This window comes from Cyprinus carpio, chromosome A5 (assembly GCF_018340385.1).
Source record: "Cyprinus carpio isolate SPL01 chromosome A5, ASM1834038v1, whole genome shotgun sequence".
NCBI classification, from domain to species: domain Eukaryota; kingdom Metazoa; phylum Chordata; class Actinopteri; order Cypriniformes; family Cyprinidae; genus Cyprinus; species Cyprinus carpio.
This window is the reverse complement of record NC_056576.1, coordinates 16,010,729-16,038,375: the sequence shown is the minus strand read 5'-3', so window position 1 is coordinate 16,038,375 and position 27,647 is coordinate 16,010,729. Positions and strand designations below refer to the sequence as shown.

General features: G+C 36.4%; 1 protein-coding gene and 1 pseudogene across 2 annotated transcripts; one reads left to right on the top strand and one right to left on the bottom strand.

Annotated features, from left to right (window-relative positions):
* Positions 1-333: 333 nt before the first annotated feature.
* On the bottom strand, positions 334-27,272 carry LOC109100379 (lysyl oxidase homolog 2B). Of its 2 annotated transcripts, none has more exons than XM_042755226.1 (14): positions 27,138-27,272; positions 22,637-23,006; positions 21,812-21,987; positions 12,509-12,720; positions 10,262-10,478; positions 8,796-8,979; positions 7,222-7,379; positions 6,945-7,112; positions 4,327-4,492; positions 3,392-3,632; positions 2,941-3,056; positions 2,644-2,780; positions 2,400-2,511; positions 334-1,640 (listed from the first exon to the last, which is right to left on the bottom strand). In XM_042755226.1, the coding sequence occupies exons 2-14, from the start codon at positions 22,974-22,976 to the stop codon at positions 1,570-1,572; spliced, it is 2,298 nt and encodes a 765-aa protein (XP_042611160.1). In that variant the 5' UTR covers positions 22,977-23,006; positions 27,138-27,272; the 3' UTR covers positions 334-1,569. The 2 variants fall into 2 exon arrangements, with proteins under 2 accessions (XP_042611160.1, XP_042611158.1); XM_042755224.1 differs by lacking the exon at positions 27,138-27,272 and adding an exon at positions 24,720-24,872.
* On the top strand, positions 26,221-27,647 carry LOC109100430 (annotated as a pseudogene).

The following is a 27,647-nucleotide window of genomic DNA, read 5'->3' as shown; positions in this document are numbered from 1 at the left end:
TGTATGAAATATAAATTGGTGTTATATGGTGGATAAATAAAAAACACACAGGTTTCGGGTTACAAAGACTGGTTTTGACTGAAATACTATTGTACTGCTTACAGTGTATAATGTATGCTGTCTACTAATAAAAAAGTATATGAAACAGTAGCACATACTGTGCAAAAACAGTACTGGTGGAGTCCAAAACTCCACCTTTTTATTTTGTTAGAGCACCCTTTAGTGGATAAACTACAATGTGTTTGCCATATTGCAATACACCACAAGAGGGTGCGATATGGAGAAAATGGCTTGAAGAGAATTCATTTGTCCAAAGTGTAGGAATGTATATTGTTTTTCTTTGCCAAATAATGCATGTTTATTACGATACATCGCATACATCCATGATTTTTACATCCATTCAAGTAAGTAAAATATAAAATTAGCTGAAACTGTACCTCAAAAAACAGAGGATAACACTATATTAGCACCATTGACAGACAACAGATGAAAGACATTCCACATTGAAAAACAAAGAAATTCTGAAATAGCATCCCTGTCTTAAAATAAGTTATTTAATGCTTGCATGATGAAATACTATGAATACCCTTGCATGAATAGTTGAAAAGGATCAGACTGCTTGTGATGTCTCCAGTCAGATTCAATAGGGCAAATAATTCATAATGACTGTCCCCCCCTCAGTGAATTCAAAATAACAATAAGAACAGGGTGGGCAAAAACCCAAAACAAAACGAATAGGATGCCGTGTTTATGAACCACTTATCTGAATTGGTTGGCTTAAGGCAATATTCAAAGTTTTCTTACACTGCAATTCATAATATAACAACATCTTTTCTGAAAATACTGATGAAATTGGACACTGATAGAAAATATTGGAAGGCTCGTTATATCTTTCTAATGCATCAGTTGTTTCCTCTACAAACCCATAAGGTACTTGAATAATGACAATAATATCTATAAGCAGAAGTCATCAGCTTGTTTTTCAAAATGCCAAAGTATTAAGCTGAAATGCATGACACAGAAAAAGGAACTGGTCTCTTCATGCCTTTATTTTTCTGTAGATTTATGTATTATTCTCTCAGAAGACTCATCCGAGGAAAGTCCTCTCAGCTTATCAAAACGCTTACAAAAAGACTTAAACCACAAATCCTGTCAGGTCAAAAAAATAAAAAAGTGCACCAGAGTTCCTTTCATGTCTGAAGTGAGCTCACTTGAGTTATCCACAGTTTCATTTTCAACACCAGCAGCAAAGAAAGAAAGAATGAGGTTTCAGAATTGCTACTGGCCCAGTGGTGAGAGGGAAAAATATCATTTCAGTCTGTTAATCTCAGCCAATTTTCAGAGTCAGTTTCTGTCTTAAATCTGAGTTCTCAATTGAAAAGTGATGTTTAGTCCTGTAATACAGTAGAGGACTGTGCTGCCTATGTGGTGACACTGAGCATAATTGAAAGAGTACCATGGAATTACTGCTGAGAGATGAAAGGCCCTCTAGAGAGGTGTAGTGGTTCAGGGCACTTGTTAATCTCACTGGTTGGCCGTGGTTTCTGGATGTTCTTCAGCACCAGACTTTTACCTATGGGTCACCTGGTTGTTGATCAGGCCAGGGAAGGTGTCTTCTGTCTCTGCACTAAAGGAGCCCCCTAAAAGAGACAGAATTACAGTGATGTTCACTATACAGCTATACAGGATACTATATTATACAAACATATAATTTTACTTGAAATTTATGAAGGTGTCAGTAAGAAATTTAATGTTTTGAATTAAATCTCCAAAGCTGCATTTAACTGTAAAAACAGTAATTTAAAATAACTCTTTTTAAAATATATTTTAATTTATTCTTGTGATGGCAAAAGTAGAATTTTCAGAAGCAATTACTGCAATCTTCAGTGTCACATGATCCAAATATGATTGATTTTGTATTATTATCAATGTTAAAGACAGCTTTGCTGCTTGATATTTTTGTGGAAAGATTTTTTTCAGAATTCTTTGACAAATGGAATGTTCAATACAACAGAATGTATTTGAAATAAAAATATTATCTGACATTAGTAAAGTTTCCATGGTCATTTTTGATCAATTTAGTGCATACTTGCTGAATAAAAGTATTAACTTTTATATATAAAAAAACTACCAAAATATTTAAGTGGTAATGTACATTTTACATTTACATTTCATTTTTAAAGAATAAGCACACTTTAAAATAAAACAAAAAGATAAATTTCAAATGATACAATTTATATTATAAAATGAAGTATTTAGACACTTTTTGGTAGTTAAACTTTTTAGAAAATATACATATTTAATGTGAAGGGACTAATAAAGTCCAAAATAATGGCATGTGAAAAATTTTTTCATGACAAGTCAATGTGAAGAGGCATAATTCATAAATGTTTGTTTACCTATATGGCAATTATACATCCATATACGGTGACCATCATATCGACATCTGCATTTGACAATGTTATTGGTGTAATCTGTCTCTGCAACCTCATAATTGGGGTTAATTACGATCTGTCGGAAAGAGTGAATACAGTCAGTAAAAACAATTAATCACAATGTCTGTTTCCAAGAACCAGGATAACAGGATTCAAAATAATTTCTTTGGTACTAAAATTACTACTATTTTGGAAATGCCATTATAACCTGGAATATGTAGTCTCCCGGTTTAACATCAGTAATGTCCACCCACTGGCAGTCAATATCATGTCTGTATGTATCCCAGCAGCCCAGTGTGATCCCCTGCTCACCAAAGTTTGCACACTCGTACCTCTTCTCAATTCCTAATAAAGTTACCAATACAAAGAGCATATCATAAAAGTTGATCACATTACTGTAAATTTAATACCAATTCAATTTCAATACCAATTATACACAGAGTTAGAGTGAGGGGAAATACTATTTACAATAGTGGGCTACAAAAACAGGCACATTCTCTCATACCTTCATCACATTCTGAGTCCTCTAGACAAAAGCTTGCTTTGTGTCCCTCTGCCACCTTGGTGCCATTGTTGCTAAGTAGGTCATAGTGGGTGAATACCTCCATGCTGTGATAGTGCCTGGAACAGTAAAAAGAAAATAAATCAAACTCCAAGTAAAAATATACACTACAGTTTTTAAAATTTGAGGTCGGTAAGATATTATATGTTTTTGAATGAACTCTTTTATGCTCACAGAGGCTGCATTTATTTGATCAAAAATACAGTTAAAACAGTAATATTGTGAAATAGCTTTACAGTTTTAAATACTGTCTATTTTAATATATTTCAAAACGTAATTTATTCCTGTGATGCTGAATTTTCAGCAGCCTGAATGTACTCCAGTCTTCAGTGACACATGATCCTTTAGAAATCATATTAATATGATTTCAGTTTTCAGTTATCTGACCCCTCACCTGTGGCAGTCATGCCAAACCCAGCTCTCTCTGGAGGCTTTGGGTCTGAAGTCAGATTGTCCATTGTTGTGGATCTGGGAGGAGAACCGGAGAAGCCTGCGATAGGAGTTGGCAGGAGTGGAACTGGAAGTGGAGCCCAGGCAGTTCTCCTCATAAGCGCACTGTAACATGAACATAGGACGGTCCTCTAAGTATGTGGTCTGTTCCACCACCTGGGGGTTGAGCACTAGATCTGGGGCAGCTGCAGGGAACATAAAAAAACAAACAAACAAAACTTAGCTAAAGTTTTAAAACAGATGTTGAATGGTGTCCAGAATAGTTTATGCACTTTTCTTTGTTTTCAACTCCATATTATCTGACAGTGATGGGTTTTAAACACATATTAAACCACAAGCTACATTATTTATTGTCCTTTATTTTACCAGGAAATAAACTTTCAGAGATTAAAAATCTCTTTTTTAGAAGTGTCCTGGGCAAGATGAGCAGCCACAGAAGTTCTCACAGTATTTTAAAATAACAAAACAACACAATACCAATATATATATATATATATATATATATATATATATATATATATATATATATATATATATATATATATAAAACACATCTATCAATTTTGATTTTTCCTTTAACAGCTCACAGATCAAAGATTTAAAAGTACACACTGACAACACACTTTTCATCTATCACTAGCCATGGCATCCCTTGTTTCCCTAATTTAGTTGGTACAAATGAAGCAGAAAGGGTATATATGTGCTAGTGTTTATACAGTACAATGCAAACTGGATTGCATGTTATTTTCAACGTAACCAGTAGAGGGCAGTGTTTTGTCCAGAAACAAATTAGTTTAAGTCATAAAAATAAATGAATAAAAATGAAAAATATAAGAATAACTGGATTTGAATATTTGAATATGATGATAATAATCTCACTCTCAGAGCAGGAAACTCCAGCAGCAAAGCGGCCTCCACCTTTAGGGCAGCTGAGATATTCTCCATGATGCAGACAGTGGGAGAGAGACATCTCTGTTCCTGCACACCTCACCCCACTCATTACCACTGAATCTGCATTCACTGCACCGGGCCAGTTCCATGTCTCCTGTACAAACACATAATCACACCTCAGCTCAAATCATTCATCCAATCTACCGGGAAAATTAAAGGAAGTGCAAATACACTGAATATAAAGACAGCATTTATCATTGTACAGATTGTTACCTTATTAAAGATGCACCAAGTAATTTAACTCATTCAAAATATTATTCATAATTCTTAATTATTCTAAACTTATTAATTTTTAAACATAAAGTACTTTTGAAAAAATGATATTCACATGAGTAGACTCAAATGGTACAAATATCAAATATCATCATAGCCTAGTGAAAGTTGTTTTATTTTACATGAAGCGAGTTGCATCATGGGAGCAGACATGTATGAGGCATATATAATATTTAAGATGCATATACTACTTGCTTTATCTCAGTACAGTGTTGGTTTTGTTAATTAAAAATACAACTAATAAAAATGTTTTCATTGTTTGAAATAAAGTTGAAATTGATATAATATATAAATAGCAAATGAAAACTTAAACTTTAAAAAACCTAAACAAAAACTAAAAAATGTTGCCTTGTCAACTAATGGAAATACATAAATAGAAACATTACACATTTTATGCACATATTATAGACAACGGCACATTTCAAAATTACAAAAAACTATTTGAGATTAAAATGAAAACTGAAAATCTAAAAATAAAATCTCATCTATTATTGGTAATTTTTCATAAATTAAAGTGGATTGTGAATAGAACATTTATCATGTGGTATCTGTAACTTAAAACTTTTGCTTTTTCATGATACTATATTCACATCACTAGGTGTCGTTATAAGACTGGCGTAAAGGAAAGAATGCATGCACTGAATGCACTCGTATGGAAGAACAGATGTTAAAAAACAAAACAGGGAAAATGTTAACAGAGAAAGAGAAAAACAGTAAAATAACCACAAGATGGTGCTATTGCATGTCACCCTATCAAAACCCAAGGGACTTCTTTGTTCTAATGGAGAGAGTCCTCAGCATCCTAGACCTAGCTTAGCAAATCAGTGGAAAAAAAAAAAAAACAAAAAATAGAAAAAAAATAATAAAAAAACTTAGTATCCAAAGCAACAAATTTTTCTCTTTGCTACTATATTATAAGTTACCTACGCTGTAAATTCGTGAGCCTATCAGTTTCCCATCAAATGATTTCATTATTTAAAAGAAACACAAACAATCCATATTGTGTAACCATTTCCAGCCATAAATCACTTGTCAACACAACATTAACATCTTCAAAAGCAGACCACTCCTTTTTTCCAACCCTGCAGGATTCAACTGTTTTGTTCTAGCTTATCATCTATTTAAGATCCATTTGATGGAGAGATATAATTTCCTCTTGAAACCGAGAGTCTCTAACTCTCTTAAATGCTTCCCAGGTGTAAGTGTTTATCTTTAACAATGTAAAACCAGAAGGGAGTAACTGTTTCTCTTGGCAACCGTAAACACAGACATCTATAACTGTCAGAAAGCATGTATTTAAGAAGGTTAATCTGAGGAAAACAGGTGTCTTAAACAGTTGGTTGTTCTACTAATTATCGTTGTTCTCTATCAGTATCAGAACCATCATTCTCACAGGACGACTTCAAGCCGAGCTCTGCATAACAGATCAAAGCAACGGGAAAACACATCACACTCTAACAGAACTGTGATTCATTTCAGACTTCAGATTTACAAGTACATATGTTTCCTTGCAGTAATTCATTTGTCCCAAGCTGTAACAAGAAAGAATTTCATCTTGGATGCAGTACAAGTCAGTTGAGAGAGCGCACTGCTAGGAGAAAAACAGAAAAACTGTTTCTGTATGGACATATTTAACAAACAGAATCAGGGGACATTCTTTCGAAGGTACACCAGTTGGCTCTGTTTACAAAATCCCATCTGTGAATTGACAGATGCAATGTCATTAGACTAGACAATGTGCCTGAGGAATAGAATGCTGCGATTTCTTATTTACCATCAGCAGGGACAGTTAATGGGCACCACCAGAATCACGTTGTGTCAAGATAACTGGCCTGAAACATTCCAGAACTGATGTGATCTGATTTTTCTAAAGCTACTTTACAAGTAGAGATCTCTCAAGCTTTTGCAAAACTTTCAGCCCACACATAGCTTTGATTTCACTAACAGCAGTCTTCCACCATCCCTGCTTATACAAAAAGAGCTGAATAGTAATGTAAAGTTGGAATACCATGAATTTCTTCAAAAGGCCAACATCCAATTTACTAAGATCAAGGGACGACCTGGTGAGAGGGATAGACATATCTTACTAACAGTCTGTTGAGGTGTCAGTAGTGTAAAAGGATCACACTTCAAACTGTTAACCCTGGGTCATTCTAAACCCTGATTATCTTGGTTATTGTAACTCTGGTAACCAAGAGATAAGCACAGTGTGACAGTCCTTAATGTGAGACTTAAACGTCCATTTCTGGTGGGGTTTTAAGGGGGAAACTTACCTGGAAAGCATGGCTTGCGAAGCCCAGGCCCAGCTGTCTGCAGACCACCATGGCCTCCATTATGCCCCAGCCCTCACCACACACAGTCCCCCACACCAGAGAACCATTGCGCTCCTTTAGAACCTCCACACGACCTTCAAAGGGGTTACGACCTCCACTCAAACGCAGCTGCAATAATGAAGAGCACAGTGGCCATGTTATGCTATGACGGTAAAAATACATTTCAATATTCAGTCATTTAAAGTTACCACTAACGCATTAAACAGTGAGTTCTTACCCTCTGTTGAAAGCCCATGGCAGGAACATTGCACCTCACGCCTGCGTCTTCCTCGTGACTGCAACCTTCAGAGTCTTTGTCCATACTAAAGGGGCACTCAGTGACAGACTTCTCAAAGCCAGAACATTTAACTTCATTCATATGTACAGGGCCCATTCCTGGAAAATATACGTTTTCATACAGAGACACATCCATAAATAGTCATAAACATATATTTAGTCATAACTGTTTCTTGTAGCTCAAACAGTAAAGCATGTTTAAAGGTATAACAAGAGTCATATCTTTAAACACAGATCTAATGATGGCATGATAGGGGGAAAAAAACAAATCAAACAAAACATAATTTATCACAAGAATCATGGTGCATTGCTTTAAATACTTATTGTATGCATTTATGAAAGAATTTAAGGAACACTTGTTTTCAAGTGAGAAAGATTTTATATTTTCAGCTTAAACCTATCAATCCAGAGGCTATATAACCATTATCTACCATATCATTTGGATCATTTTTAGGATAACTATAGATTAGTGACCTAAAACAAACATGGAACCATGCAATTTGTCAAAACCAAACACCTTTAATTGAAATAGCATGGTGGGACTACTATAAAACATTCAGATACACTGTATTGTATGAATTAATTATTGCATTAATGTATTATTTAGTCCTGGGGTCTGAAAACATGATGATCCCCATGAGGACCCATTTCATAATGTATAAAATCATCAATACATTTTTCAAGATCCATTTATGTGAACAACAGCAAACATCAAAAAATATGTTAATATAACATGGAATCATAAAATCTAAATTTCCCCAATTTCTTACATATAGAAGGTCGTTGCACTATAAAAACATACCTTAAATTTCAGAACTCAAATTGACTCCAAAATGACAAACATGAGGTGGAAATGACTTTCATTATAACAAGCAACATATCAAATTTAGTCCTCCATCTCCCCAGAGCACCTTGTCCCTTTAAAAACTGGGTTTTAAATTGCTTATATTTACCATTGTACTAAAGCAAAAAAAAAAAAAAAAAGAAGATGTAAACTGAAGTGTATGACAGCATTTTAATGTCATGTAAAAAAAAAAAAAAAAAAAAAATCTGCGACTATTTTCACTTTATATTCTCATAATTTTTACTTTATTTTTTTAAATATTACAACTTTAATCTTGTATTGCTACTTCTATAACTTTATTCTTGTAATCTTTTAATCATTTTTTTTTTTTGTGGCACCAAAAATACCATTGTAGAAGAAAAATGATTCAAATGAAAAAAAAATATTCCTCCCACACTTTGCAGCCCCCTGGGGATTCCAGACCTCCCAGCGTCATAAAAGCAGTTTTATTCAAGTTTAACAAGCAACATATCAAATTTAGTCCTCCATCTCCCCAAAGCAAATTCTGGAAATGACTTTCATTATAACAAGCAACATATCAAATTTAGTCCTCCATCTCCCCAGAGCACCTTGTGCTATGAATACTTAAAAAGGGCCCAAGCAAATGCACAGAAGTCAAGGTGGTTGTAATGTTCTGTCTATAACCTTCTGTTCAATTCAACTATATGCACCTTGTCCAAGTTGACCTCCAGAAAGAGCCTCTTTGGCACTTCCAAATCCAAGCTCACGACACACCACAGTAGCTGCTACGAGATTCCAGCTGTCATCACAGATCGTGCCCCATTCTCCGTTTTTCAACACCTCCACACGTCCCTCTCCAACTACAGCGCCACCTCTGAGACGCACCAGAGGTTGCTGTGAAGGAAGAGGAAGAGAATGACTCCTCTTAGCATGAAGAGCTGAAACATCTCTGGTTATAAACTAATTGAAGGATATTCATATTTGAGACGTTTTCCAATAATTCAGGCAATTCGTATGGCAGATGTGCATGACAATCCTCCAGACATCATAAGCCTAACATCATTATAAAAGATTGTAAAAGTTGATAAATCCATTTCTCTCCCGCAAAACAGTTGTGCTTGCTAATATTTGTTTGGCAACCACAGTAGAATGTTCAAAAGAAATGGAAAGAAATTATTTGAAATGGATGTTTTTGGAGCATCATAAATTCATACTGTCACTTTTGATCAATTTAATATATCATTGCTGGATAAAAGCATTCATTTCATGTAATGCTTCATCTTTGACCATAAAATCAATCTATATATTCTATAGGAATTCTTTCAGGCATACATTTAAATGGTGCAGATCTGTATCATGCTAATGAACTCACTGCCCTCGCTGAATGGTATGTAACAGGCAAGCTTCCACATGGACCACTTATATATGTAATTTGGAAAGAGTGATGTCATTTTCGGCTTCACAGTGCTTTAGAGAATCAAAAATATCCTCTTCTTCGCTCTCTAACATAAGTATTCATATAATCACAGTTTGCAGCAACTTAAAATATTGGACTCAAAAACTGCCACTTTTGCCCTAAAAACTTCTTTAAATAAGTAAGAGACGATTCACTTTAAAGTAACCGCTTAGTCTAGATCAAGATTCACTATCACCATGGAGAGAAACTGTGCTGAGCTCTGTTCCATACTTAAAGGGTTACTCCACCCCAAAATGAAAATTCTGTCATTAATCACTTATCCCCATGTCGTTCCAGACCTGTAAAAGCTTTATTCGTCTTCGGAACACAATTTAAGATGTTTTGGATGAAAACCAGGAGGCTTGTGACTGTTGTGTGACGTTACGGTTGAACCACTGTTGGCAGATGGACTATTCTGACGATGTCTTTCATACTTTTCTGGACCTTGACAGTGTAATTTACTTGACAGTCAATGGGACAGTCACAAGGCTCGTAGTTTTCATCCAAAATATCTTAAATTGTGTTCCGAAGATGAACAAAGCTTTTACAGGTTTGGAACGACATGGGGGTAAGTGATTAATGACAAAATTTTCATTTTGGGGTGGAGTATCCCTTTAATAGTTTTGAAAAGGTGAGAGACAGAAGTTCAGCACAAAGCAATACCTCATGTGGACTTGTGGCTTCTTGCATTTTTGAAAGAAATACATCATCTGGTCTCACCTCCTGTCTGAAGGCCTTCTTGTATCCTGCCATGGGAGCGGGGGCAAAAGCTCTGCCAGGGACGCAGCTGACTACCACAGGACTGCCCTGCTCACATGTGCTATTGGCTTTGATGGCAAGCGTGTGGCCTAGCTTACAGCTAGACAAATGAGCTTCATTTCCGGTGCAATTTATGGAGTAATCCCAGTATGTTTGCTTTCTCCGGCGGGCAAACATCCTGAGAAATAAAGCAAAGGGAATTTAAGAATTAAATTGAATAAACATAACTAAAACAAAACTCATGTATAGGCCCAAGTGAAAGATCCTAGTCATAATAAAACTAGTAAATGATTCATGACTGCATTAAAGATTTGATACACATTGAACTGTAAAAAGATGAAACGTTGCTGAAGTGACGTCATATATTCCTGCAGGAAAAATGATGCTCATCCTACAAATAGAATATTTAACAAGCTTCATGCAAAATGCCATGATGATAACAGTGCCCTGTCAGAAGTATACTGGCCGTCATTCACAAAAAATACACAATCCACATTTGTTTTTTGTTTAGACTTGGAGGGAGAGAACGTCTCACACTGGAATTGCTCCAAAGTCTGTTTCAGATCCCTGTTGCAACCACTATTGGGAAAACAAATGTGGACACAAACAAACACACACACACACACACACAGGCTTTTGAAGATACAAAAGAAATGCTAGACGTAGCATTTAACTCACAGATTTGATCTAAAGAAAAAAAAAAAAAAAACGATTTGTTACAAAAGCTTGAACATATAACCAGGCAGTTAATTTATATTGTTTGCGGGAACAGCTGTAGGGAAAGCAATTATACTTCACCATCTGAGAACATTGTCTGCTTGTTCCAGCGAGGGAAAGAGCCATATTATTTACAGGAGCCATTCATGCACGATCCTCTGAAAGGATAGTCCAAGTTTTCTTATGAAAGCACAGTTTAAAGCCACAGGGCAGACAGAGGTAGTTGAAAAGAAGCACATTTTGGCTCCATGCTGAAAAAACTACAGCCTTTGGCTACGTGCCCCCCTCCCCCCAACATCAAGCACCCAATTAAAAAAAAAAAAAAACAGACAGCGCCTGCACATTTCATAAGGCACACCATGTGTGAGGAAGCACGTAGCTTAGCCGAAGAGTCTAAGAATACAACCAACTATAAAGCTTTAATTTCCATTGTGCCTGTATGTTTTCTCATACAGCAGATTAATTCTTATCTAGCCCTAACTAGTCTTTAGGGCTGATTTCCACATAGTTATGAAAGTGCTCATAAAGATATACTCTTGAGTCATACATTTCGAATACATTATGGAATGTAATAGCTTAGCAGAAAGTATAAGTTTGAGTTGCCCTCAGAAGATTTTGCTATTTATTTGTCTATTTTCTTGTAGGAGTGCTACAGAGATTTATCTACAAGGAAATTCTTAAAGGACTCGCTATGATGTGATTAAAATAAGGATCATTTACCTAGACATTCTTGAGCAGTAACCAGTGGTTTCTTTGACCAGTGCTGATGGAAAAGCAGCATGTTTATTTTTGTTATTTCCAATGTTGGGTATTTTCTTTCAGGCTTGCTACCAACAGCTAACAGATTAAAATTTATGTCTTACTTATGATTAACAGATTAAGATTTATGTCTTTTACACCAGGATGATTTCCCCTGAACATTCAGTCCACCCTTATTCAGTAAAAAAATAAAGTAAAATAATTTTGTGATGAAACTCTTATATTGGATAACTAGGTTCACTTGTCTACAAAACTAAAACCTCTGTATATTTTATGAAATTTGTATGATTCATACATAAGCTAACACAGGCCCTGCAGTACCTTTAAGGACCCCAGGGGTCCCTGGACAACAGAAGACGCATCAAAGCTGTTCAGAATTCATACACTATAGTAGCACTATGATTGAAACATTTGCTTTGTTCCATAGATTGAATCACGGGATGGAATTCAACAGATAACATGATCATATTTTCATATGAAACATATTTGTCAGTGTACATTCCAAATAAAACTATACAATCAAACTATTAAACTCCATGTGCACTTTATTTCCATTTTGCTGTAGTGGGATGTTTATTATCAAAAGGGGAGTACCTCCATGTAAAATATTACAATTCTACATTTTTCCTAGGTCACCAAAGTTACTTTTGCTTTTATGAAGAAAGAAATCTATATTCTAAAGAGATATTTGCAAAAAAAGACATCTCGACTGAAGGGAAACTGAGAACTCACTTGTACACACGTGTGTTGTATCTCTTGTCTCCAGGAAAGCCGAACATGCCACAGATAACCCTGCTGTTCATTTGAGTCCACTCATCATCACAAATCTGCTTCCACTTGCCTCCATCCTTCACCTCCACATAGCCCTCTGTCACTGGGATGCGCTTACGATATGTTGACAGGATGGGGCGTATACGAACATCCTCCACCTGAATGTTCAGACTCTAAAGGGCGAAAGAAGACAAGTATTGTTACTGCAACATTAAAGCTGATTTATGGTATACGATGATTCTTGTATTAGTAAGAAAAATAATTGCAGAGTGACAAACTGAAGGCCAGACAAGTCAGGAGGGTTACTCTATTATGGCTCCGTTTTCATATATATAATAGCGTAAAGTTTCAATTTGTTCTGTGTCAGCATTATTCAAAGTTGTGATACTCTTAACTGGACACTTTAACTTTAACACTTTAAACTAAACGGTTTTACAGTTCTTCACTTCATTATAAACATCCTATCAGCAGGACTTGTTGACCTGCTCCACCTCTGAAAAAACTTCCAGCCGTGTTTACCCTTAAGCCAACTACAATTCACGTCTGTAGCAAGACTTAAAAATGCATTTAATGGGTTCTGACGTATATAGTCGATAAATAAAAAGGCAAAGAAGAGGTCACTGCTTTCAAGCTCACATCAAATAGTCCCAGACACCTTGATAATCAGGCAAAGGTGCATTGGTTAAAATTCTTTCCCCAAATTTACTGGAGAGTCTGGAAAACTGAAGTACATGGAGAACATCTTATGAAACACTGAATATCAGAAAGCACTTCAACTCTTATGACATTAAATTTACATAGCAGCATCTAAATGCATTTCATCCCATTTATTTATTGATTATTAATTTTCTGGATTAACACCAAATTCTTCCAGGAAGTATCTAGGCCTACATAAACTCTAAATGCTTCAGAAGGAATTAAGCTAAATCCTTTCTGTAGACTTTTAAGACTACATGAAGAGCTTTAGAAGTAGATCTACATTCCTACGCAATGAGACCATGTGGGTTGAGTTTTGAAAGACTATATGCTGAGCTCAGTAAATATAGTGGCCTAAACATTCCATTGCCCTCTGTGCCTTATGATATAGTTTGACCACATTTTTGTAAAATATGTTTAAATTTGTGTTAAAGACACTACCATTTAAAAGTTTGGGGTATGTAAGATTTTTGTTTTTGAAAATACACTTTAATAATTTTATTCATGAAAGATCTATTAAAGGGGATACTGGATGAAATTTTCACTTTTTTAGATTTTTTTTGATTTAGTTAAATAGTTTCTGGCATATCGGCCAGCTCAGAAAAACTGAAAAGAAAGCACACAGCCAGTTTGTTATGGGATGTCTGAGTCTGAAACTGTGTCTTCCAGCAAACTGTTTCAATTTGCAGCCACATTCTATGTAGAAAGCTAGCTATTTGAATAAGACCAAGGCAGCAAATCCTTTGTCTTGTGTCTACATGCCCCACAGAAGAGAGCTCATTTATAATCATTTAAAGAGACATGCACTAAAATGAGTCATTGTGAACAGAGCTGTTTTTGAAAGGGTGAAAAGGGTGTTGTTTTACACCACACAACCATTGAGTAATTTTAACCAAAGTATGATACAGACATTCATGAAGACCCTAAAGAATCATACCAACTTGTGAAAAATGGGCAGCCAATGTCCCCTTTAAGATTCCAGTAAAAACATTTCAAAATGTAAAAGATTGAAAACACATCTCTTTGGCCAAGCATTCAAATAATAAATCTCATAATTTTGAACTGAAGTTATATCTGATCAAATGTGCATTATTGCATTGTTGTTAGCTTGGGTTAAACCAATTAATTTTAATTGGCCGGAACAGCAGCTATGCCAATTATGTCTCTATTTGTTTTCTCTGTTTTGTAAATCCTGTGGCAACTAGGATTTGCACAAGCTCCAATCTGGATCCAGAACACCTAAGAAGAGATGATGCCAACCCCTCAGAGGACCTCAGATGATGCTAACCCTGAAACAACATGCAGAGCTACCTCATTTTGCTATAAGTTTGACTGCATTCATTCGTAGTATAAGTAAAGTTAATATGAAAAAAAAGAACTTTGCAATTGCCAGGCATAAAAGTGCTCCTTGGCCTGTAAAAGGTTTAACTTTTCATGAAAAGTGTAGGAGAACATGAAGTGGACAACACCCAAGACAATATAAACCAGAAAAGAGGAAGGTGTCTTTCATTTAAAAAAAAAAAAAATAAATAAATAAAAAAAACTCAAGCAAGCTGAAGTCAGGGATTTCGAACTAGGAATGAGAATGTGGTTGTTGATGAACATGTGGCAGAGTCATAGGATATCCTTACTGTACCACACTGGAAATGCAAGCAGTGCAATTATGTGGGTTTATTCCAACATGGATACACTTTGTATAGAGTTCTAGAATGACAAGCGTTCATTAATATGACCTAAAGACTATTTTGGATTTTAAAATGTCTGAAATTTTCATGAGGCAAAACAAAACTGAAATGAACAACCAAGCACTCAAAAACACGAAATGGTAATTTCTGTAAATCAAGAGAAAGACTTTTTTTGTGAATGAAATGGTCAGTCTTTTTTCTAATGTCTCTGACCAAGTGGTCACAGCTTGTTTGTCACTCTGCACAGGTTGAACGGATTTAATGAAGAACTGTGCCTTTCCAAAATCTAAATTGGACTCTGTGGTCAGCAAAAGACATCAAAATATAGAAGCAGTTTCCGTGACTTGGCACAAAACCAAGTAAACCTTTCATAAACAGTTTTTGTTATCTAAACTACTGTGTAATGCAACAAAGCATTCCTATCAAAGGCTGAAATAAAAAGTTACAGGAAAACACCAGCTAAAATGGCATATAAAGGCAACTAAATCCACCCCAACACAGCAATCATCTCAACACAGCATCATGAATTTTTAAATATGTTGCATAACACATTGTTTGATGGATAATAATAAAAAGTGAATTTCCATCATAAAAAAGTAACTCTGTAGTCTTGATAAATGAGATTTTCCATTTTTTGAGTGAAGTCACCATTTACTTTGTGATTTGATCAGTGAGTTCAAAGACAATTGCACATATATCAGCTGCATGTGGTTTCAATTAACTCTTTTCTAAACAGGCAATGTGGAAAGCTTCAAATAAGGTTGGAAGAAAAAACACCTGAGGTGTGATTTAATAGCACAAAAGAGGAAGAAAAAGACTTCCTAAACATGTGTGGCTGGCTACCATGGTAACTGGATTTTGCAGTTAGGAAAGAAAAATACAGCAGCTGGGATATAGATTTATGAGGGCTTGTCCTTCTGTGGATGTAAGTAAGCGTCTCAGGAGACTGCTCTGTCTTTCAAAAATAAAAAAGAGAACCCTCCTACTGCTCATACAGTAGAAGGAGTCAGAGGCGCAAGTGGTGAACTGACAGGCTTTCTTCCACTAGCCGACAGACAGATTGTGAAAAGGAAAATGTCACACAGCCCACATTGTTTTTCCGTTCATACAAGAAAAAGAGTGAGAGAGTCTTCAACTAAACAATACAAATAACATAAAACAATTCCACAAATTGTCATTCAAAAAATATTATAAAGCAACATACCCAAGTTAAAAATGTTCAACCTACGAAAACGTAAAACTTTAACATAAAAAAAAACTAAAAACTTGCAGTGATGATTTTATTATACATCTTTAACAACTTTGAATAACTTTACTGATGAACAAAATTTTAATGAATGTCTCAAAATCCATAAAAGGAGTACAAATGGTAGATATTACTGTCACAAGCTAAAGATGGAGACAAAGACATGGTTGTAACAAAAAAAAGCACAAAAGTATCAAATGCAGCATTCATCTTTCTGTATACTGAATATGGTGTCCTGTTTAAGAAACTTCTTCTGTTAAAAATGGCTGTTGTTTGTTTTTAAACTCTTTGTAAAGACATGCTAAATGCTTCTCTGGAGATGGAGTCCTTTTCCTATTACCATTTTCCCTTCCCCCAACTTATAACATAAAAGTGTGATAACAAAATGCTCATAGTTTTTACATATACTTGTCTGTGACTGAGCTTTTAAAACAGTCTAGATCGACAACAGTTAACAGACAACCTGTCTATTTTGCTGGATAAATGCCCTGGCCTGTCTTGTTAGACAGACTGAGAGCCTTATCACAAGTGATGATTATCTGTTTCCTAAAATAACAAGATTGGAGAGCACAGGCCATTCCACGTTTATTTGTCTTTATATTCTTTCTCTGACTGCCACTCTTTTAGCAGTTAATTCTGACCTAACAATCTCCTACAAGAACTTTGAACATTGGAAAAAACAACATTGAACACTGGTGTCAGTTTTCAAGGAAAACTTTTACATGTATAGAAACCTCGGAATCCTAAGGAATGTAAAAAATGTGTTTTTCCACTTGGGTCAAAAGCTAAATGTACTTAAAAAACCACAAGCAATAGTCACATGCTATACTGAATGTAGGGCGACAAAGTAGCGAAGGCTAGGCTTAAGACTGAAAGAACAACTCTTCCCACAGTAAATGACACTGTTAGTCACATTAGCTGTGGTTTGATTTGCATTTTCAGAGATTACGCTTGCTACTTCATAGAAATAAACATCCTGTTTAATGTAGGGTGTATCATTTCCCTTAAGTATGTAACTTGAAGGGGAGGAGAGGCAGATAAGTAAACAGAATGAACACTGACTTAAAGAGACAGAGAAAGTGAGTGTTTGTGACTGATCATTGAAATCATTGATCACTGAAATGTAGTGTAGTTTAAGGAATATTACGGGTTATTTTCAATATGACATCCATCAAGCATCTGTGGCATGCAGTTCATTACCTCAAATGTAATTTTGACTCATCCCTCAGTTATTGAAAGCATTTAACAGGAAAAAAAAAAACAATTTACAATCAAATCCATTAACCAAGAATACTACTTTATTCTATTTACCCAAAGGTAAGGAATGACAGTCACATTTTGACCTTTCATGTGTGCAGGAAATGTATAGAGTATATACACTGCATAACATTTACATTATAAACACACTTATAGACTTATTAAGACTATTTGTGAAGTACAGTACGGTCTTGAAAAAAGGATTTAAAAAGGGGGATTCATGGAACATGTAGAGCAAGAATAATTGTACATGCTGGGCCAGACTCCCGAGATGAGGAACATATTAGTCACTAGAAAAATAATGTCTGACTGTTTCCGGGCTGATCAGCAGCATCTGTCTGAGACGAAGTGGTGGTGACCATGTTTATCTTCAGCTGTTGTAAAAGCATTAACAAAACTAGATGACTTCGAACATGCATTTCTATGAAATACCTTGACTTAAAAATACATATTTCAAAGTCATATTGAGTCCATTTAGGATGTTGAATGAAACACAGTCGTTAACTCTTCAGCAAATAAATAATGCAACTTCCCCTGAACTTCGTAGTACTTTATAAAGGCACAAACTCCCTGTGATTGTAATCAAGGTATTACATAACACGTGTCTGCATGGTAGGCCTGGCTTCCTGCTGCTTCTGCGTGTCCCACTCTTCCATGATAATGGTGGACGGGGCACTGGTCCTGATTTATACAGGGCTTGTACTGCCTAGATTTATCAGAATTGGCAAAAATGGATTCATCTTTCATGTATAGAGCTAAATAAATGGAGTAAATGGCATGGAAATATTTACTAAAAACATATGAATGGCTAACTACATACGTTTCTTTCTAAACAGGGAGAACAACTTGTTCATGAAGTTGTATGTTGAGTTCCGCAGGGATCCCTGTTAGGACCAATTTTGTTTTCAATTTACATGCTTCCATTGGGTGCTGTTATCCGAAATCATAATATACATTTTCACTTTTATGCAGATGACTTACAGTTATACATATCATTGAGTTCCAATAATCTGAATAGTCTTGATGTCCTACAAGCATGTCTAATAGATTTAAAAACTTGGATGGCTAAATACTGAAGTTGTGATAATTGGTCAGAACTCGAATAAAAATCAAATAGGGTTTTTCCGAATAATAAGCAGGTAGTAAGAAATTTGGGTGTTTATTTTGATACCAATTTAAACTTTGAATTTCATGTCAAGAAGTTGGTTCAGTCTTGTTTTTATCAGTTAAGAAATGAGGTGAGACAGTTTTCTAATTTTAATGATACAGAGAAGCTTATTCATGGTTTTATTTCTTCCCGTCTTGACTATTGTAATGCCTTGTTTTCTTCTTTGAATTATCGTAATTTTTCGCGTTTACAATTAGTACAGAATGCTGCAGCCAGATTAATTGATTTTAAAATTCTTTTATTGACATTTAAGGCTTTAAACAGTTTGGCACTTTTGTATTTAGCTGAGCTTCTGAGACCGTACGAAATTTTTTTAATGAATTGCTGGCAGTTCCAAGAACCAGATATAAAACAAAAGGAGATTGGGCTTTTGCAGTGAGGGCTCCAAAACTATGGAATAGTTTGCCAGTGGATATTAGATCATCTGAATGTATGTCTGTTTTTAAATGTCGATTGCCTTTAATATTTTGTGATGTTTTATGTGTATTTTAGTGTTTGCTCTTTTTGCTTCATCATATATTGTGTATAGCCCTGCATAAATGTATCTTTTTAGACTTTGTTCTTATATTGTGTACAGCACTTTTTGTGTTGTAGCTTAAAAGTGCTATATAAATAAAATTTTACTTACTTCATTTACATAAAAATTAGGCTGTAGAAAAATATACAGTGGCAAATTCTTTGAATATAAAAAACATACTTACAGGCTGTGAGTCAGAAGCACCAGACTGTCCTCGCAAAGTTAGAACTGCCCCACTTTATAGGAACAGCCTTCGAGCACAGACCCATTGAAGGCTAATCTGCAGGTTCAGAGAACACTCCTCCATAAAATGCGTCACACAGCGTCACACACTGTGGGCTTGAGTGAGGAACGGCTGGCGGACCTGAGAATGGCACGGCCGGCGGATTCGACAAAGGACAAATATTACGAACCTGGGCTGTACTCCGCTTCTTCCACGGTGAAAGCCGATCCGGCGATCCACAGTGGGAAGTTAATGTATTTCCTCAGCGACGAGCACAAATCAGTTCTAGGCATGACAAAGCGGATATCGTCCTCTTTTGAAAGGCCAAAGAAGTAGTTTCGCTTTCAAAATGAAACACAGCGTCTCCACAACATGGCAGCAACAATACTACAGCGAGAATAAAAGTTACACCTTCTTTCTTTGCAAGAACATTTGGGCGGTGTTATGCAAATCTTCCCACACAGTGACGTAGAGATGTGGGGGCGCGTTTAAACGAGGCATTTTAGGAGGGTGTGGACAAGTCTTAATTTTTATAAAGAATATGTCTTTGGATTTGAGTCTTTAGTCTTTGCAACTTTACAGATCTTCTTTATGCACCAAGAGATTGTAACACTCCAAAGAGAAAGGAAAAATTTAAATCACATCATATGACCCCTTTAAAACAACTTGACAAGATTTATTAGATCAATGCATCTGAGCGAAGTGAATGAGCATATTATTACGTATACTGTAAAAATATACAGTTATTCCATACCACTACCTGGAAAATGTAGTGTTCAAGTATTCTCCCCCAAGGCCTGTCTGCATATTCTTTTGAAGTCTCAACTTTGGACTCTCCTCCACATATGCCATTCCTGTACTACACTTATACATTACATAATTTTTCCCATTTTAACTTGAGGAAGGCCACAGTGGGCTGCCTATGAACATTCCCAGATGACTTGAATGTGGCCGGCTTATGGTAAACCTCCCTGTGATTTAACTGTGGAGCCCCTTGCCCGCTATCAGTAGACGGAAAAGCTGACTCTGGCTTTCTCTCCAGGTTTCTCAGCTGGAGACTACCAAATAGAAGCTGATCTAAGACGTCTAGACTTCCCTCTAGCCACTGCTTGACTCATATATTCCCTATTCTTTTAGAAAAGGCAATAATCATTTGAAATGATATTCAGACACAATAGGTATCTTTCTGAAATGTGTATGTATATTCAGAATTTTTCTTGCTGCAAAGTACAGTGGTAATGAGTGCTCAGATGGGCATTCATTAAGGTTTCCATTTGGTATTACACTGAGAATTACAATCAAAGATTCTGAAATCATATTTGTCACATCTTCTATAGTCTGTGTTTCATCCAAAGACTGGAATTACACTTCTCTTTGTTTACAAGAGCGCTTATCATGAAATATTTCTCTGCGTGCTTAATGCATTCTTTCATGATGACGCTGTCGGCTCTGAGCAGCTTGTGTATGGAAAGAGACAGGATGGGGACAAATCCTGTTATTACTGGACTCGAAAATGAATTTAGATAAAGCCGAGTTGCATAAATCTGGGTAGCGTAAAAAAAAAATGTGACAAGGCAGCGTTTAAACATTCCATTGTCATTTGCCTAGCAACCAAGCCACTTAGCTCTGGGTGTGAAAATAAATGGAAAAGAATGCATTGAACAATTGGAAAGGAAAACAAAAGCCACAATAGTTTCAGGGGCATCACGCACCTAGTTTCCCCTACCTAGAAAACAATTTCATGAGGGGCCCACAGCCAAAACCTGCACCTTGGCCCCAGATGGAGAACTTGACTGCCAGTGAGACTAAATTATGTACTTCTGAATTATGAACCGAATCAAGAACACACATTTTTAACAGATTTAATGTCGCTATTCCAGAATATTAAGAATTTTAGACCTTTAAGTCCTGCATTGAATCAGTCCTCCATGTATTCTGTAGCTTACAGAAACAAATTAGTGTAAACCATCAGGTCTGATCACCACAAGGCTAAACTGCACCTTTTTTTCTACATTTGACTGCATTTTGTGAATCAGAGGCTGCGTTGCACCTGCACAGAATTTTCTAGCATGTGCAGCAAGTCATCTTTACAAAATACACATAAATGGATATATAACACATCTCACATTTAATGCTAAAACTGTTTGGTTGTATTGTGTTTATAAATTAATATTTTGTAAAATTTTGGACAGATTCCCCTAACCACCTGCACACAAAAACACTGATTTTGCACAAATCACTAAATGACATATTTTGGCTTCAAAATGAGCAAAATTTACTAAAAGGCTTTGGGGCACTATTCATTTTGAACCTACAATAAAAAGGAACATGACTGTAAAAATATTTATTTGTGTCTGTTCCTTTTGAAGTTGCATTCAAAATTAATTTGGCTCAAAAATTTGAATGGGCATGATGCCACTGAATAGATTTAGACAATAACAGAAGAAACCCATCTGTATTAAATTCACTTACATTGATGTTGTTGGTAAGGGTGTTCACAAACTTGAATCCTGGGATTCTCTTGTCACTGCAAACCACCCCGACATCCTCAGTATGCTTACAATCAGACACTCCTATGCCATTAGACTCACACTGGGCCAAGCTCCTCTCATTCCCCGTGCAACGGACATTGTCAAACCAGATACGACCTAAAAACACAGAAAGTCAGTGCATGTATATTCTAAATGTCATCAATACTCCATAAAAGAATATCAATGAAATATTGTCGATATTCACTGTTTTGCTAATTCTTTCATAATTATTATGCATGCAGCTTTAAAATTCATTTGTCACAGCACTGGTCCATTAAAACTGTTTATTGAAGTCAAAAGGGTGTATGAGGACAAATTCTAGAACCATACATTCATATACATATAACCTAAAATCTTGAGTTGAAATAAATAAATAAACAAACTCCATGGACATGTACTAACCTATACTATCAAAGTAGATTTGGATAAATTTAGCATTACATCACTTTCTCACCAATGGATCCACTGCAGAGAATGGGTGCGGTCAAAATAAGACTGAAAACAGGTGATAGAAACATCACAATAATCCACATGACTGGAATACTGCGATGTTTTTATCAGCTATTTGGACTCTCATTCTGACAGCCCCCATTTACATCATTGGTGAGCAAAACATGTAAAGCCATTTTCCCCCCAATCTTACATGGCTTGAGGGTGAGTACATTTTCATACATTTTTCATTTTTGGGGTTAACTTTTTCTTTAACTGCAGCGTGATTTTAACTGAGAAAAAAATTCATTAGTTTCACATTGTATCATTGTCTTACCTTCTCCCTTCCCATATTTAGATGATGGAGACCAGGAGACTGCTTCAAAATAACCCAGTTCTCTGCATACAACTTGGGCTGCATGAATGGTGAAATCATCATCACACACAGTCCCCCACTCCCCTTCATAGAAGACCTCAACGCGCCCTTCGTTGTGCTTGCGTTTCTCTCCTGCCAGACGTAGCTGTATCCTGGGTGTATCTTTAGGAAGCTCTGGAATAGTATAAAGGTCCTGTGCAGGTTCTTGGTAGCCCGGAAGGTAACCCAGATGCTCATACTGTGCATAGCTAAATCTCCATATGCACAATAGTACAAATGACACAGACCAGAGGGCCAGCATAATGATAGAGGCTCAGGAGGTTTTTATGGCCTACAAAAAAAAAAAAAAAAAAAAAAAAAAAGGAGGGGGTGGGGAGTGAAAGTGAAGCAATGGAAGTAGGTTTTATTGTTATTACTATTTAAAGGCAGTTCAGAAAGACATTATTGATGCTAACAGACATAGTTCATCCGTTTCAATCTATTTCCAACTGGCCATTTATGTGTACTTATTTTTTAATCAAATGCACTTTTATCAAAATCTTGAGCTCAAGGATCCATCACCAAATCAGCCCACATCAAAAAGTGCAATAATGAGAACACAGAGACTTGTTTAGACCACACTGTGGCATACTATTCAACTACAATGTCCATACCCTAACCAGAAAAAATATAAATTTCACTTTGAATATGGAGGAAAAGAATGGGGGGGGGGGGGCACTTCATACACAGTGGATTACAAAATTCTAATTGAAAATATAGCATTTAAAACCTGATTTAAACATGTAAATACACCGAATGTTTTAGGATGTAAATGGAATAATACTTATTTGGGATTTTTAACTAGTTTTACATCTTAGATCAACTAAGCAAATTTGTGACATTGTGAAGTCTTTTGTACAAAAGGTAATTTTCAAAGGTTTTGCACAATCATGTGCAATGCACAACCCCCCTAATGCTTATAATATAAATTTGACTGTAAAAATGATTAATAAAAAAGTATTTAATTAAAAAAAAAAGAAAAGCAAAATACATGCTAGGGTTCTCAAACATGTGAACCCCACTGTGCAGAAAATTAGAGTGAGTCTTCAAGATGTTTTGGTTCTGCAGTACAATTTTCTTGAAAAAAAAAAATTAACTGGCATTTTGTCTTAAAAGCAAAAAAAAAAAAAAAAAAAAAAAAAGGAAAGGAAACAAAGGGGGGAAAAGTAACATGCTTCCAAGGGTTCCCTTAAGGTTGCTAATCCAAGATAAAAGAGCCAATTCTACAAAAGCAATTTTTAAGACCGCTCACTTTCTCAAACACATTCAAAAAGTTATTGTCTAAAATACATCCCAATGGTGAAGCCTGTAACCTAAACTAAAACTAAATGTGTAAACTAAATTACACAAGCATGAATAAATCTTTCAGAATCTTTTCAGGATCTTAGGATGTATTGTCCACACAGACCAAAGGGTTTGTTCAGAAATGTATTTGGTATATACTTGTATTTGCCTGAACAAGACCTATTGCTCTGAGCCATCTAAAGCTTTGGAACTGCCTCACATTCCTGTCCTAAAGACCTGGTTCTTGTCTGTTAGTATTTTGCACTTCCAGACAGCAAGTCCCCTTACCACCATGAATAGGATTCTGAAGGGTTCACATGTCAAGGGGTCACAGTCCTGTGTAATTCTACCTAAACACAATAGCCCAGTGTACTACCTGAACAAAAAGCAAAGGCACATATAAGAAATATCTTATGCAATCACATAAACCAAACAACAGCACAACTTGTATCTCTCATTTAGTCATAAACTGCTTGTACTTGCATCCTATCCCACTAACTCAAGCATGACGTCTTACCTAACCATTAGAATCACTGTTCTCTCTCTCTCTCTCTCTTCTATTTTACAAGGAAACATGCTGTATTGTAAAACCAGAATGTCAGGTAACAGAATTTAAAACGAAATATTCAGTACAACTCTGATTATTTTCTTTGAAATAAGAAAAACATATGCGATTATACAATAGCTTAATGAAGCAAAGCAGATGCAGTTGTCAGCTTACTTTTGCTGCGAGTGCAATTTTCACAGTAAAATACTCCTCCGAATGCGAATCTCTGCTTCTCTCAGCTGTTGCACATCCCCTAAACTTTCACTGGTTGATCTCATACAGTTTCAGGAAAGTCGAGACAAAAAGTTACGCCTTATAGAACTGCCCCCTCACGCCCACCACTGTGGGCTGGTGACCTCATGGACCTCCAGTCGCACGGGCACATAACTGGAATTTCAGAGGAAACAGACATGATGTACGTGCCTAAACGAAGTCGGTTGCTTAAAACCAAAATAATAAATGTGACAGATTAAATTGGGGGGGAGGGAGGGAGGGAGGGGGTGCAAACAAATTGCACTAATAGTAGGCTACTTATGTATGTTGGTGTTGTCGCTTTGGGTTGGGACGAATGTATTCCAGTAAGACAAATATCTGAAACCTCATAGTTATTTTCAATTCTTGGACGACTCTTTTTTTTAATGCGATCTTGTCAACGAATCCGTTGAACCGGTTCACAAAACCTGACTGAATGATTCCCGATTCGTGGCTGAATTCGGCGAAGCATAGCATGCATACTATCCATCAATTAATTTGTTTGTCCTAGCACACATTCTAGTCTTAATATTTTTGCCATATAAAAATAATGCAATAGAAATAGAAAAGGTAGTAGCCTACAGTTTGCCGTTTCAGATCACATACGAAACATTGGTTTTAATAAATACCGTACCTATTTTCAGCAACGGTTTGTACGATTGTTTATTGCCAATGGAAATTATTTTTAAGTTTTATGAACTTAATCGTGGCTGATAACCGATCTGAATAAATAAAAGTTGATCGGGGACCACGCGATGGCGTAATTACACAATATCGTAAAACAACAGCTGAACATAACAGCTTTTTTATACTGGTTCTTTGAAACGAACAGTTCGAAAGATTCATTTCGCCGAAATGAGTCGGACCTCCCATCACAGGAACCGCTGTCTGTTCTCTTGTGGGATATTATTGTATACTGCCATCTTGTGGATAACAGTGAATTTAGGAGAACAGAACTGTAAATGAATCCACAAATGCTAATTAGGCGTAACTAGTCAGATAGCAGATGTCCTTAGAAAGATTTTCCACTTGCCTAAGGCTATTTCTTTAATAAGTATTAGAATTACTTTGAAAGAGCCTGATCACTGAAAACATAAATTGAAAATACATCATTAAAAATATATCAAAAATAGATAAATAATATATATGACAGCAGTCACAGTCTCCCTCTCTACTAAATTTTTTTAGGCTCCTCCCACTAGTCCTACTTCCAAGATCATTAGTCTCACCCTCTGCACTGTATTCTCACGCACTTCTCTGGTTGAGGGAAGGAGGGAAGGTTCAATTACAGGCAACCCTCTCATTAATGGATGAATTCCTGAAGTCTTTGGATATTAAACTATCTGCAAATGTACCACCCGAAGAACGGATGCTTAATCAAAGGACTTCATTTTTCAGGTTGCAGCCAGGGAAATCCCAGAAGATGGTAAATCAGACTGAAGGTTATGTCTCAGAACTAATAACTTGTTCCACGACTGCTTGTCTGCTTTTCATTTTTGTGCTCTCCACCTTTCTAGGGAATGCTCTGGTGTGCACCACAGTGGTACGGTTCCGTCATCTGCGCTCCAAAGTGGCGTATGTGTTTGTAGTGTCTTTGGCTGTCTCAGATCTTTTAGTGGCCTCTCTTGTAATGCCATGGAAGGCAGCCGCTGAAATTGTGGGTTTCTGGCCATTCGGCAGTTTCTGTGAAGTATGGATAGCCTTTGACATCATGTGCTCCACTGCCTCCATTCTTAACCTGTGCATCATAAGTGTGGATCGTTACTGGGCTATTGCTATCCCTTTGAGCTACGAGCAGAAAATGACAAGAAGAGTAGCATTTGTCATGATTGGAGTGGCATGGATGCTCTCTGTTCTGATCTCATTCATTCCTGTGCAGCTGAGTTGGCATAAGAGTCTCCGCCATAAAGAAGACCTGGGAGAAATGGCTGAAAAGTGTGATGCCAGTTTAAACCGCACTTACGCCATCACTTCATCCCTAATCAGCTTCTACATTCCTGTCTCCATAATGATTGTCACTTACACTCGCATCTTTCTCATAGCGCAAAGGCAGATCCGAAGGATATCAATGCAAGAGTGCACCATTAAGCATGTTCAGTCCTGCCAGAGCTGCAATAAAGCACCTGAAGAGAAGTTAAAAAGCGCATTTAAGAGGTAAATCAAAGTCCTGAAAACCCTGTCGATGATCATGGGTGTGTTTGTCTGCTGTTGGCTCCCTTTCTTCATTCTCAACTGCATGGTGCTATTTTGTGACCCTTGCCTCCACAACACCGGACAGATACCATGTATCAATAAGACGACTTTTGATGTGTTCGTGTGGTGTGGATGGGCGAACTCTACCTTGAATCCCGTAGTTTATGCATTTAATGCAGAATTCCGCAAAGCTTTCTCCAGTCTCTTGGGATGTGGGAAGTTGTGCTCTCGGAATGCTGTGCAAACGGTTGACTTCAGCAATGAGCTGGTGTCGTACCATCGCGACTCCACAAACCTTCAAGACATTCACCTCTTCAGTCACCCATGTCTGCATCCGCATGCTGTCAGGGAGGAAAGTGATAAAGATTTGTGCTTTGATACAGTGTCAAAGATGGCTGAAGTCCCTTATGAAACTGAATGTAACTTTGTATATGGGGAAAGGCCTCATATGCTAAGTCATGGAGAAACAGAAATATCACTGGATAAAATCATACCATTTACAAAAGAAGATGAGTTAGCATCTCTTGAACATGTGGCTCATAATGTAAGTGAGTCTCCTAGTATCTCTGAAATATTGTGATCTTTAAATATGTTTTGGTGGTGTGTTTTGAAAATAATTCTACTTTTATGATTACTTTTACTTCAAACTGAGTAAGA

What these genes read in the sequence shown, in the direction of transcription:
- LOC109100379 (XM_042755226.1), bottom strand. Translation starts at nt 22,976, where the DNA reads ATGCTGGCCCTCTGGTCTGTGTCATTTGTACTATTGTGCATATGGAGA. An exon ending in TACAACACACGTGTGTACAA is followed by an intron (nt 10,479 to 12,508) that starts GTGAGTTCTCAG and finishes TTTATTTCTCAG; the next exon opens with GATGTTTGCCCGCCGGAGAA. An exon ending in TCGCAAGCCATGCTTTCCAG is followed by an intron (nt 4,493 to 6,944) that starts GTAAGTTTCCCC and finishes GTGTTTGTACAG; the next exon opens with GAGACATGGAACTGGCCCGG.